General features: G+C 49.7%; 1 protein-coding gene across 1 annotated transcript in view; it reads right to left on the bottom strand.

The window, feature by feature from the left end:
• NXN (nucleoredoxin) overlaps positions 1–14,194 on the bottom strand; it is a 126,864-nt gene that overhangs the window by 10,922 nt on the left and 101,748 nt on the right. Inside the window, 4 exon segments of the mRNA XM_038759429.1 lie at positions 5,472–5,578; positions 8,666–8,766; positions 11,147–11,280; positions 12,923–13,040. Coding sequence (XP_038615357.1) covers positions 5,472–5,578; positions 8,666–8,766; positions 11,147–11,280; positions 12,923–13,040 — 460 coding nt within the window.

The following is a 14,194-nucleotide window of genomic DNA, read 5'->3' as shown; positions in this document are numbered from 1 at the left end:
GTCCAAGGGAAGATTTTGGTTTCCTTTTCACAAAAATCCAGTTCCTCACCAGCCCAAAGCCCCAAGGACAGAAGAAAAACACTCGGCCACCGGGCTGGTTTCAGAGAACAGGACAATGGCCGCTGATGGATTTATTTACACGTTTCCTGATGGGAAGAGCCTGGAGTGTGATGCCGGGACGGAAGCGGAAAATGAAACAGTTGGTGAAACTGCCCTCCCTGGTGTCACTGCTGACAGCAATGAGATTCAATACGCAAGGAAACTGCCGAAACAGTGAAGATGAGTTTAGCCTGGCCATAGACTGTGAGCCTGTGGGGTAGGGACTGTCTCTATATGTTGCCGACTTGTACTTCCCAAGCGCTTAGTACAGTGCTCTGCACACAGTAAGCGCTCAATAAATGATTGAATGAATGAATGAATCCCCAATAAACCCAGACAGCATTGGGAAAAGATGGGAAGGGGCTTTTTATACAGGGCTTTCATCATATTGATGACTGCTTTGGTGTCTTTTTAACTGCTCAATGAAACAAAGAAAGGCAACAATCTTATCAAGATGGGAAGCTAGCTCAGAAAGGGCCGGAGCCAAATACAGGAGACATATATTTGGCTTTCCCACAGTTTGTTTCTGAGCAGCTCGAACTTAGGTGTCCACATTGGCACTGGCCTCAGCTGCTCAGAGACAGGGACGAGGGGCCCAAGTGTTTATCTTCGGTCAGAATATTCTTGCTAATCTAGGTTTTCCCATTGACAGCGGATGTGCAGTAAGGAGCATGTGGTGGGAAGTTTGATAAGGCAGAGTGGTCTGGTGGAAAAGGAGCGGGAAATCCGAGTGACCTTGGGTAAGTTACTAGAACTCTCTTAAAGGTTCCTCACCTGTAAAATGGGGATGAAATTCCTGCTCTCCCTACCTCGGAGGGACGGGGTTACCTTGTGATTATCTTGTATCCACCCTGGCACATAGTAGGCGCCTACTAAATACAACAGTAATCGTGATAATAATAATAATGATGATACTAACAAAGGACTTTAAGCTTTTTGGACTAAATGGAGTAGAAGCAATCAATCAATCGTATTTATTGAGCGCTTACTGTGTGCAGAGCACTGTACTAAGCGCTTGGGAAGTACAAGTTGGCAACATATAGAGACAGTCCCTACCCAACAGTGGGCTCACAGTCTAAAAGGGAGAGACAGAGAACAAAACCAAACATACTAACAAAATAAAATAAATAGAATAGATATGAACAAGCAAAATAAATAAATAGAGTAATACATATGTACAAACATATATACATATATACAGGTGCTGTGGGGAAGAGAAGGAGGTAAGACGGAGAGAGTGAAAAGAGCAGGGTCATCTTAAGAAGCAGCATGGCTTAGATGAAAGAGCACGGGCTTGGGAGTCGGAGGTCATGGGTTCTAATCCCAGCTCTGCCCCTTGTCAGCTGTGTGACTTTGGGCAAGTCATTTAACTTCTCTGTGCCTCAATTACCTTATCTGTGAAATGGGGATTAAGACTGTGAGCCCCACCTGGGACAACCTGATAACCTTGTATCTCCCCTAGCGCTAGAACAGTAGTTGGCACATAGTGAGCTTCTTAACAAATACCATCATTGATGATGATGATGGCATTTGTTAAGCGCTTACTATGTGCGAAGCACTAAGTGCTAGATTTATTACTATAATGCTCTTTGATGCCCTTTGGCAATTCGCTTTGGCTAGATGACAGGTAGAAAACGGTGAATGAAAACTGTTGATGGGTAGTTTTTGGTTCTGGTTCCAAATGCCACTTTCTGCAGCTGGTTTGGGAGCCTTCAATGGTTGAATGACTCAACGGTCGTCGTCTATTTTGCTCGGTCAAACCTAGCAGCTTTGGCCCCACCTCTCCGAGCCGCTGCCGGTGCCCTCCCTCCTTCCCTTTTCCTCCTTCAAAACTTCCCTCCAAACCTTCCTGGATCAGCCATGCCTGTCTCTGGACCAGCCGATCCCTTCAACAAGCTCATAACGCCGACGCGCCTGGCCCTCTTGGCATCTTCCGGATTTTTGTTTTTTTATTCCTTTAATTGCTCATGCTGTTTTGTCTATTTGTGCGTTTGTATAACTATCGCAGCTCCCTCATTAGACTCTGAGCTCCTTGAAGACAGGGGGCTGTGTCTTGTTCTTCCTCCTTCAGGACACTCAGTGGGGATCCCCATCCCCAAGGGCTGACCTCTCTACTGGCCCAGAAGTGTGGTATGTGCCCTTTGGTGACAGCATAGCATGGATTCAAGGGAGAACGCTTGGGTGGCAGGGGAGAACCAATGTAAAAGCACTGCATATCCAACCCTGATCTCTACAGGTCTCCTGCCAGCCGGCACGGTTATTCCGAGTGTACCGTCTCCTTGCCACAAACCTCTGCCGGTCTCTGAGCACACGGGCAAGGAAAGCGATATGTACCAAAACAGCAGAATGGGCTAGTGCCAGGGCAGACGGTGGATGGTGGGGGTGTTGGGAAAATTCCACTTTCGGGCTGGATAACTGACTGGAAAACCAGAGCAAGGCCAGGGAAAGGCTGTAGGCAGAGGGCGGTTACTAATCTGGCTGGAAAGACCACGGGCTTGGGAGTCAGAGGTCTTTTAGACTGTGAGCCCACTGTTGGGCAGGGACTGTCTCTATATGTTGCCAATTTGTACTTCCCAAGCGCTTAGTACAGTGCTCTGCACACAGTAAGCGCTCAATAAATTCGATTGATGATGATGATGATGGGTTCTAATCCCGGCTCCACCGCTAGTCAACTGTGTGACTTTGGGCAAGTCGTTTAACTTCTCTGTGCCTCAGTTACCTCATCTGGAAAATGGGGATGAAGACTGTGAGCCCCACATGGGACAACCTGATCACCTTGTATGCTCCCCAGCGCTTAGAACAGTGCTTTGCACAGAGCAAGCACTTAACAAATGCCATCATTATTATTATCAATCTGAAGAACTGGAAACAAAGTCATACTTTCCTCGCGTATGTCAACATCTTTCCTTTTTTCCCAGGTTCTCCCCAAATCTAGGCTCAACAATAACAGACGCTTATGCTGCTTTGGGCTCTTTTATCCTAGGGCCTGAAATTATTAGGCCTCTTGGGTCTTTTATCTTCTAACCATGAAGTGGGGGCAGGAGGCAGGACCCAAATCCCACAGCTCCAAGGCAAAGGGGCAGCAGCTGAAGCTTGCAGGGTGAAGTTGGGTAGGGACTGTCTCTATATGTTGCCAACTTGGACTTCCCAAGCGCTTAGTACAGTGCTCTGCACACAGTAAGCGCTCAATAAATATGATTGATTGATGGATTGAAGGAAGTTCAAAACCCACAAAAGGAAACACTTCCTAAACCAGCAGAGGGTCCGGCAAGGGGGCCGAAAATATCGAAACATAGACCATGAGCCCTATGTGGGACAGGCACTGTTTCCAAACAGTGCTTAGTATAATTCTTGGCTATAGAAAGCACTTAACAAATACCACCATTATTATTATTATTTCAGGAGTCACGTACAACCGTCTCTTCCAGTAATCACCTCCAGATATGCCTATATTAGAAGAATTTTCCTTGATTCCCCCCCCACACACACACACCACACATGCGTGCGTGCACACACAAACACACAAACACTCACACTCTCCCTCCTTGCCTCCTTAGTCCTTGAGCCGCTGGTGCACCCTAGGCACAGCACCTAGCATGTGGTGTGTGCTCAAAAAATATCAAAAACATTTTTAAAAAAATCAAACAGACAAGAAGAGCCCGGAACCAAGAAATCTCTGCTCCTAATCCTTTCTGAAAGGAAGCCTGGGTTCTCTGACAACCGTGGATTAGTTACTCAATCGCAAATGGGATTTGTGTTTCGCTGACTGTGTTCTAAACATTTTATTCAGAAAGACACGTTAAACAGGCCACAAACTGGCTGTATCCTCACGGCAGCCCCTGCCGAAAAATCAGTCCAGGGACGGCGGCCCAGTGCAGAGCTCCGAGCGGGAAGGGAGCCTCAAAGTGCCTTTGTCTTCACTCCCACTTCCCACTTCCCGATAAATACGATTGATGATATGAAGGGTGGGAGGTAGTGGAGCCTGGTGGAAAGGGTCCAAGACTAGGGGTCAGGAGACCCGGATTCCTATTCATTCATTCATTTGATCGTATTTATTGAGTGCTTACTGTGTGCAGAGCACGTACACTAAGCACTTGGGAAAATACAACAATAAACACTCCTCCACTTGATGCTGTATGAAACCTTAGACAAGTCAATTATCTTTCTGCCTCAGTTCTCTCATCTGTAAAATGGATATAAAACGGTTGCTCCATCTCCCTCTTAGATTTTCAGCCCTGTGTCGGTCAGAGAAGCGTGGCCTAGTGGATAAAACACGGGCCTGGGAGCTAAAGGAAGTGGGGACAGAAGGCGTTGATCATGGGGTGTGGGAGGAGTGGGGGGAGAGTAGGTCAGGGCGAGGAGGAGGTTCAAGTTGGAGGTTCAGAGTAAGGTAGCTTGAGGAGAGGGAGCACAGCACCTTGAGAAACATTTTAAAGTTCACTTTTAAGCTGCCCTTTGATTTTTGAGAACTAAAACAGAGCTCCCAGTTGTTTCAGAGCAAAACTGAGTTTGTACGATCACTTGGGGCTCAGAATGGGCCATTTCCACCATCGCCGTTATAAAGGAGCAGCTTGGTCAGGAGGGCCAGGGCGAGGGTGCGACCTGAAGGAGGGGGTCCTGGGAGCAGAGCCCACAGGGTCCGGAAAGGAGGGCAGGGGGGTGACGGAGGCAAAGCCCTTCCCCTCCCTGGCTCCAGCCTCCGCTGACGATGGCCAATGCTGTCTCCCACTGAGTGCAAAGAATGTCAGTGTGCACCCAAGGGTCTTCAGCCTGTCGGCTGGCTCCCAGTGGTTTCTGCCCCGAGCACCTGAGCTCTTTGCCAGGGGAATGTGTTTACATGTGCGCGCGCACACGCATGCACACGCACACACACACACACTCACTCTCTCTCTCTCTGAAGGCCAGGGCATGCTCCAAACATGTGGTCCTGTTTATCTCTGATCACTAACAGGTCCTAGACGAAACCAAGCTCACGTTCTGTGGGGCTCTACGGAGTTTACACGCCCAGGATAACCCAACCCAGCTGTCCCATTCCTCATCCTTGCTCAGAAACCACGGGCATCATGGACCCCCAGTTTCCAGCAAACCCTTCTGATGAGAAACCCTGTTTCCCCCCAGCACTTTCTCCCTGGCACCTGGCCGGGGGCCAGTGAGCAGGGGAGTTGGCCAGCTGGCCAGGAAGAGGCAGCTGGCAGGCCAGAGCTGTCTTTTGGTCTGTTCTGGTTTTTCTTTAAATTGAACAGACACCTGGAAACCGAGGCATCTGAGGCAGTTTCTTTTTCTGTCTAAAAACAGAGGTTGCAGGCTGAGGTGGAGCAGCCGGAGGAGCCTATCCAGAATTCGTTGCTGAAGCTGAGCCGGGGCCTCCTTACCTTGTATTCCGTAGAGCCGGTTGAGGCGTGACCTCCGACCCTCGTCGGTGTAGGGGACGGCGAGCCAGTCCATCTCACTGAAGTACTGCTTGAACGAGTCCTCTGACCTGTGGGGTGCCAGACAGAGAAAGCTGGAAGCTCTGCTTGCCCTAGGGCTCCTTCAGTCAATAAATGCTTTTTACTGAGTGCTTATCCTGTGCAGAGCGCCATACTAAGCACAAAGGATTCCTTCACTCCCTGGCTCTGTACCTCTCCCTACTTGCCCCTCTGCTGCTAAAACACTGTGCTGCACATCTCCATGTTCCCCTCAAATTTATCTTTGCATCAAGCAGAAACTCCTGACCAATGGCTTTAAACCACTCAATCAGCTCCCCCCTTAATGATCCAATCTCTTCTCCCACTACACCCCAGCTCACGATCTTCTTTCCTCTCAAACTGATCTATTGTCTGTGCCCTGTTCTCATCTCTCCTGCTGCCAACCTCTTGTTCACGCCCTCTCGCCATCCGATAGACCAGAACTCTCTCCATGTTCAAAGCCCTTTCCAGATCACATCTCCAGGGGGCATTCCCTGATTAATCCCTAATCTTCCCATTTTGAATTCCCCAACTGCCCTCTCAACCCTTCGGGAGACCTCAGCACTTAAATTCCAACAGCCCCCATAGAATGTACTTACATATCAAAGCCCTACTGAGAGCTCACCTCCTCCAGGAGGCCTTCCCAGACTGAGCTCCCTCCTTCCTCTCCCCCTCCTCCCTCTTCCCCTCCCCCCGCCTTACAATCAATCAATCGTATTTATTGAGCGCTTACTGTGCGCAGAGCACTGTAAGCACTCTAAGTACCTCCTTCCCCTCCCCACAGCACCTGTATATATGTATATGTTTGTATGTATTTATTACTCTATTTATTTTATTTGTAAATATTTATTCTATTTATTTTATTTTGTTAATATGTTTTGTTTTGTTCTCTGTCTCCCCCTTCTAGACTGAGCCCACTGTTGGGTGGGGACCGCCTCTATATGTTGCCAACTTGTACTTCCCAAACGCTTAGTACAGTGCTCTGCACACAGTAAGCGCTCAATAAATATGATTGAATGAATTGAATGAATATCTTCTATGCCTCGTCCCTCTATCTGTAATTTATTCAAATGTCTGGGACCCCAGCTAGAATGTAAACTTTTGGAGAGCAGGAGTCATGCCTTATAACTCTTCTGTTCCCCCTCCGAGCACTTAGCACAGTGCTCTGCATATGGAAGAGGCTCAAGAAATACAAATGATGATGATGATGGATTCACTCTTCCCAGGCCCCAAACAGACCGACAGACACCCACATACCAGCCACTACAGGCAGCATTCCCTGTGGCCCGTCCAAGGAAGGCCTGGCTAGATCCAGGCATTTTCTGGAGTTCACAATTTGAGAGAAACCAGGATCTCTTGTTGCCAATTTGTACTTCCCAAGCGCTTAGTACAGTGCTCTGCACATAGTAAGCGCTCAATAAATACGATTGATGATGATCTCAGCAACCTGGGATGTCCATGCCAAGTGCCCACTGGTTTCCACAACCACGGATCCGTTCTTCGATTTACACCTCCCTCGTTCCATTCATCTCTCCCCCTCTTCCTCGTCCTTCTCCTCCTCCTTGCCCTGATTTCCAGGCCTTTAATCTGAGCTGTACTTCAATGAGGGTGGGGCATACCCCTTAAACCAGTTTTGCTGTGCCCAACTAATCCGCTTTCCTGCGGAATGAGGCGGGACGCATTCACGCCGGTGCCATGTGGGTGTGGGTTTGCATGAGTTTTCACTTAAGAACGGATGATTGGGGCAGATACAGAGCCTAAGGGGTCCTTTGGAAATCGAGAATGAGGCAGCATTGGATAGATCAGTCTGGCCTGGAGGAGCCTATGTAAAAAGATCCACAGATCCATCTCCCCCCAAGGACTTGGTGTGTTCCTGACAGTCCACCGAGAGAATGGAGGTGGACAGTTCTGCAAGGAGCAGAGTAGACTAAATATCCTTAGACTACACTATTTCCCCTATCTGTAATTTATTTTCAGGTTTGTCTCCCCTCATTGGCAGTAAGCTCCTTGTGGGCACAATCGTATCTACCTACTCTACTCTACTGTACCGAGAGCTTAGTTTAGCGCTCTGTACCTGGTCAGCACTCAATAAATAACACTGACTGATTGATCGATCGATACTCATATGGACCACCCGAGCCCGCCACGTGTCCAGAGGCAGAGAGGGGGCATGGAGGAAAGCTCTTTACGGCTATCGGGGATCAGTCTGGGTCAGCCAACCCTGCCATCTGCACTTTCTCATCATCATCATCATCGTCAATCGTATTTATTGAGCGCTTACTGTGTGCAGAGCACTGTACTAAGCGCTTGGGAAGTACAAGTGGGCAACACATAGAGACAGTCCCTACCCAACAGTGGGCTCACAGTCTAAAAGGGGGAGACAGAGAACAAAACCAAGCATATTAATAAAATAAATAGAATAGATATGTACAAGTAAAATAAATAAATAAATAACTAGAGTAATAAATTTGTACAAACATATATACATACATATATATATATATCTCCTACCTTACCTTCTTCCATGGGCTGCTGCCAGTCAAACACCCCCTCCTCCCTCCTCCACCCACTCTGCCCAACTGCAAATGCCCCGCTTTAGCAGGAAATCCCTGCTGACTCACTTATTATTCTGTATTCCACAGCGCACACCACTGCCAAGCCCCAACCCTCCTCCCCAAGGGGACTGAACAGACGACCAAATGCACCTAATCCCAAACTCCCGCGGGACTGATTATGACTAGGGAGGTGGCAGCTCCTCTTTCACACCAGAAACAGGGTTTTTCCATCTTCCCTCCAAGGGCTCAAGGCTCCTGGGGCCCAGAATTTACACCTGAAGGAGCACAGAAGGGACTTTGAGGAGGAGAGTGGAAAGGATTTTGGGGGGAAGGGTGAAAAGTATATGGAGGAGGACGAGGGTAGAAGGAACGTTGAGACAGAGGTTAGGATGGATGTTGGGAAAGATGGTGGAAAGGACGTCGGGGAGGAGGGTAGAGGCAAGTTGGGAAGGAGGGCAGAAGGGACGTTGAGAAGTGCGGTAGAAGGGATGGTGGATGAAGGCAAGGGATGTTGGGGAGGAGGGTGGACTCCTCAGCGTTAGTCATTTCCCCAGCCACCGTTACCTGTCCGCGCTAACGAAGATGATCTCAAACTTCTGGCCTGACTCCTTGATTTTCCGGTAAGACTCCACCAGGACCCGGGTGAGGCTGCGGCAGGGTGGGCACTGAAAGGAAAAGGGGACAGACTCAGTCTACAAGCCCCTGGGGAAACTGTCACCCACCGGGGGTTGCACAGAAGGCACGGGAGATGGGCTTTGGTTGCAGCCCGTGAGGATTAGAAGCAGCGTGGCTCAGAGGAAAGAGCACGGGCTTTGGAGTCAGAGGTCATGGGTTCAAATCCTGGCTCCACCAATTGTCAGCTGTGTGATTACGGGAGAGTCACTTAACTTCCCTGTGCCTCAGTTACCTCATCTGTAAAATGGGGATGAAGACTGTGAGCCCCCCGTGGGACAACCTGATCACCTTGTAACCTCCCCTACGCATAGAACAGTGCTTTGCACATAGTAAGCGCTTAATAAATGCCATCCATTTATTGGGACTCATCCCAGACTGAGTCCCTTCCTTCCTCTCCCCCTCGTCCCCCCTCCATCCCCCCATCTTACCTCCTTCCCTTCCCCACAGCACCTGTATATATGTATATATGTTTGTACATATTTATTACTCTATTTATTTATTTTACTTGTACCTATCTATTCTATTTATTTTATTTTGTTAGTATGTTTGGTTTTGTTCTCTGTCTCCCCCTTTTAGACTGTGAGCCCACTGTTGGGTAGGGACTGTCTCTATATGTTGCCAATTTGTACTTCCCAGGCGCTTAGTACAGTGCTCTGCACATAGTAAGCGCTCAATAAATACGATTGATGATGATGATGATCATTATTATTAGTAGTATTATATGATAAGACCTCAGGAAGAACTTCCTGTTCTTCCAGGACACCGAGGGAGGCCGAGGAGGCCTGAATAAACAGAAGGGACATCCCCTGGGGAAGAGGGGGTTTAGCCATTCACCTGCCTGTAGCCAGAAGGATGGACAGGAGGAACTCTTGAGGCCCCTGCTAGGATTAGGTGATAACATAATAATCATAATGATAACAACAAATGATCATTTTGACGTTCGTTAAGCACTTGCTAAGAGAAGCAGCACGGCCTAGTGGAGAGATCACGGGACTGGGAGTCCTGAGTTCTAATCACGGCTCCACCACCTGTCTGCTGTGTGATCTTGAGCACTTCACTTCTCTGTGCCTCAGTTATGTCATCTGATAAAGACTGTGAGCCCCATGTGGGACAGGGACTGTGTCCAAGCTGACTAGCCTGTACCTACCCCAGTGCTCAGTACATGCCTGGCACCTAGTAAGCGCTTAGCAAATACCATTTAAAAATAAAAACAGAACTGAAAAAACCCCACCACCCCTGTCTGAATTTAATTTGTTAATTTAATTTATTTTGTTAATACGTTTGGTTTTGTTCTCTGTCTCCCCCTTCTAGACTGTGAGCCCACTGTTGGGTAGGGACCGTCTCTAGATGTTGCCAACTTGGACTTCCCAAGCGCTTAGTACAGTGCTCTGCACACAGTAAGCGCTCAATAAATACGATTGATTGATTGATTAATAATAACAATACTAATGTTGGTATTTGTTAAGCGCTTACTATGTGCCAAGCACTGTTCTAAGCGCTGGAGTAGATACAAGGTAATCAGGTTGTCCCACGTAGGGCTCACAGTCTTAATCCCCACTTTACAGATGAGGTAACTGAAGCACAGAGAAGTTAAATGACTTGCCCAAGGTCCCACAGCTGACCCGCGGCGGAGCCAGGATTAGAACCCACGACCTCTGACTCCCAAGCCCGGGCTCTTTTCACTAGGCCACGCTGCTTCCTGGTGAGTGGTTTCCCCTGGCTATCACAGAGAAGCAGCGTGGCTCAGTGGAAAGAGCCCGGGCTTTGGAGTCAGAGGCCATGGGTTCAAATCCCGGCTCCACCAATTGTCAGCTGTGTGACTTTGGGCAAGTCACTTCGCTTCTCTGTGAGACCTCGTCTGTAAAAATGGGGATTAAAACTGTGAGCCCCCCCGTGGGACAACCTGATCACCTTGTAGCCTCCCCAGCGCTTAGTACAGTGCTTTGCACATAGTAAGCGCTTAATAAATCATCAATCGTATTTATTGAGCGCTTGCAGTGTGCAGAGCACTGTACTAAGCGCTTGGGAAGTACAAGTTGGCAACATAATAAATGCCATCATTATTATTATTATTATCTGCAGCCCTACCCACCCTCTCCTTCCCCCACCCAGTGATCACCTCACCTCAGGGTCCAGCCAGGCAACAGAGATGGGTGGTGGTGGGGGGTGTCACTGAGGCAGGGGTTGAGGCTCAAGTGTTGACTCCCCACTGGGGCAGTGGGATACAGGGTGGGCTTGTCCCTTGCCTTCCCACTGACTCCTGGAGGGAGCAGCAGTGTCCATAAGGTCCCCAGACCCCCAGTCACCCCTACGCCCTGGACAGACCTGGCCCTCCACCACCCCAATACCCACCGCCGGTCAAGTACGCACCCAATGAGCAGAAAAGTAGACGCCCACATGGGAGCCCTCCAGGGTGCTGCTGTCCAGTGACTGGCCGGTGTTCCGGAGCAGAGGCCCAGCGATCACTTCACTGAAGGGCTTAGGCCCCCAGGGGAATTCCAACCCTGGAACAGACACAGGATAGTGATGATCACTCCACTGTAGGGCTTAGGCCCCCAGGGGAATTCCAACCCTGGAACAGACACAGGATGGTGATGGATTCTGGGGGAGTGAGAATCCCAAGGGGAGAACCCCACAGGGCAAGAACCTTGGGGAGAGAAAACCCTAGGGCTCAGGGCCATCTGGAAACAGGTGGTGCAATCTTGGTCAGGTCACATGCAACATCGCTAGCCTCAATGGGCAAGAACCCTGGGGAGAGAAAACCCTAGGGCTCAGGGCCATCTGGAAACAGGTGGTGCAACCTTGGTCAGGTCACATGCAACATCACTAGCCTCAATTACCGTTTACTATGTCCACAGGGCTCCTGGCCCAAAGGGAACAAAAGGGAACAAAATTCAGGCCAGTTGAGCTGCAGTCCGGCTCAGGGGTTGGGGGAGAGGATCTGAGCCTGGGGAAGGGCTGGTGAAAATGCACAGGTGGCCCCTGATCACAGATTCACAAAGCCCCACTTCCTCTGGGGGCCCAGGGCAGGGACAGCAATGAAAATCTGCTGAAATGAAATGCAATGAAAATGAATGAATTCTGCTGAATGAAATGCAATGAAAATCTGCCTTACCTCCTTCCCTTCCCCACAGCACCTGTATATATGTTTGTACGTATTTATTACTCTATTTATTTATTTATTTATTTAACTTGTACATATTTATTCTACTAATTTTATTTTGTTAATATGTTTGGTTTTGTTCTCTGTCTCCCCCTTCTAGACTGTGAGCCCACTGTTGGGTAGGGACCGTCTCTAGATGTTGCCAACTTGTACTTCCCAAGTGCTCAGTACAGTGCTCTGCACACAGTAAGCGCTCAATAAATACGACTGACTGAATGAATGAATGAATGAAAAATCCTTTCCCAACCCCAGAATGGCAAGGGGCAGGCCCTGCTACCGCCCAGCCCCGTCCTCCGCCAAGCTGAGCCGGGGGCGAGGACTTGGGGGACTCCCCCGGCCCAGGCTTTTATGGAGAACCACGGCCTGGACTCTTCCTGCTCGCTGGAGCCCAATCAGACATACAGATGTGCAGGACCTCGCTACCACGGAAGAGAGAGAGGTTTTGTTTTTGTGACGTTGGAGCAAATCGAAATAAGGACTAATGAAATTGTCTTTTAGCGGAGGGGCCAGGGAGGGCCATATCAGCCTCCTCTGCCAAAATCCCTGGGGAGGGAGAAAGACCCCTCTCCCCGCAGCCCCCCTCCAGGATCACAGCTGGACTCGGGTGCCCTCTCCTTTATTGCCAGCCGCTATTCATCCTGTTGGCACGTTAGATGATAACAACCCTCGAGGGGGCATTTTGATTCAATTTTAAAAATGTTTCATGATAACAGAAAGAACGCTCCGGATTTCATCAAAGTCAATTCAATTTTCCTCATCTCACTTGTATTTTTTTCATGGGAGTTGAACATGAACTAGAAACGGGGATAAAGACAGAGACTGAGGCATTGGCAGAGAAAGACACTCACACACCGGGGCTGGGGGGGGTGGGGGAGGGCCCCCCTTGGGGACAGAGGGGAGGACAAAACAGAAAAATGGAGGTGGGGAGGGAGGCGGGAGGAAAGGGAGAGAGAGCAAGAGCCCGGCCCCAGGCTGGGCCTTACCTTCTGGGTCATCTCGGATCACCAGGAGCCCATTCCGGCACACAACTTTCCCCGTGCTGGCGTCTAGAAATATCAGCGACGGAATGTTGGAAATTCGGTATTTGTTCCAGAGTTTCAGCTGCAAGAGATCAAAGTGGAGGGAGCCGGTCAGGTTTGTACATATTTATTACTCTATTTTTTTATTTATTTTACTTGTACCTATCTATTCTATTTATTTTATTTTGTTAGTATGTTTGGTTTTGTGCTCTGTCTCCCCCTTCTAGACTGTGAGCCCACTGTTGGGTAGGGACCGTCTCTATATGTTGCCAGCTTGGACTTCCCAAGCGCTTAGTACAGTGCTCTGCACACAGTAAGCGCTCAATAAATACAATTGATTGATTGATTGGTTCAAACCGGCCCGGCTTTTGGCTCTGTCTGGTTTCCCCGGCCCTGGTGGGAGGGTTGGGGGGCACAGGGCCAGAGAGGTGGGATGGGGCCTGGGGGATGATCCAGAGGAGAGACAGGGGACAGAGGAGGCACCAGGAGACCGTCTCTGAGGCTGGAGATAATGCACCGGGTTGGTGTGGTCGTCTTGTGGGGGAATCTGCCCGGGGGTGGGGGCTGTTTTCCAGTCTGAGGTGAAAAACCATAAATACCATTAGAACAGGAAGGCCCACATCCAGCTCGCCTGCCAACATGGAGGCCATGGGCGTATATCTCGCTCCTGGGGCCGTTGGTCGATGAGGGTAACCTCGCAGTGCTTTCCACTGAGTCCACACCGGGCTCCCCATCCCGTCCCCGTCCCCTACGCAGTGCTGGCTCTGGGCAGCTCACAGCCCAGGCTGAGAGTTTGGCCCCTGGACCCCGGGCCTCCTGACACTTAGTCCCGTGTTCTTTTCACTAGAATCTGCTCTCACCCTCTGCTTTTCAGAAGCCTTAAGATGACTTCAGAGCCGCTTCAAGCCACGGCCCTACTGGAGTCGGTGGGGAGCCCCGGATATGATGATAATGGTATTTGTTAAGCGCTTACTATGTGCAAAGCACTGTTCGAAGCGCCGGGGAGGTTACAAGGTGATCAGGTTGTCCCACGGGGGGGCTCAGTTTTAATCCCCATTTTACAGATGAGGTAACTGAGGCACAGAGAAGTTACGGGACTTGCCCAAAGTCACACAGCTGACAGTTGGCGGAGCCGGGATTTGAACCCACGGCCTCTGACTCCAAAGCCCGGGCTCTTTGAAGACACCCTCCCAGGGCCCGTTCCCTTGCCCCTCTCCCAAGGGCACTGGGGCCAAG

Source organism: Tachyglossus aculeatus, chromosome 17 (genome assembly GCF_015852505.1).
Source record: "Tachyglossus aculeatus isolate mTacAcu1 chromosome 17, mTacAcu1.pri, whole genome shotgun sequence".
NCBI classification, from domain to species: Eukaryota; Metazoa; Chordata; class Mammalia; order Monotremata; family Tachyglossidae; genus Tachyglossus; species Tachyglossus aculeatus.
Note: the sequence above shows the minus strand (reverse complement) of the source record. Positions and strands in the feature narration are given on the sequence as shown.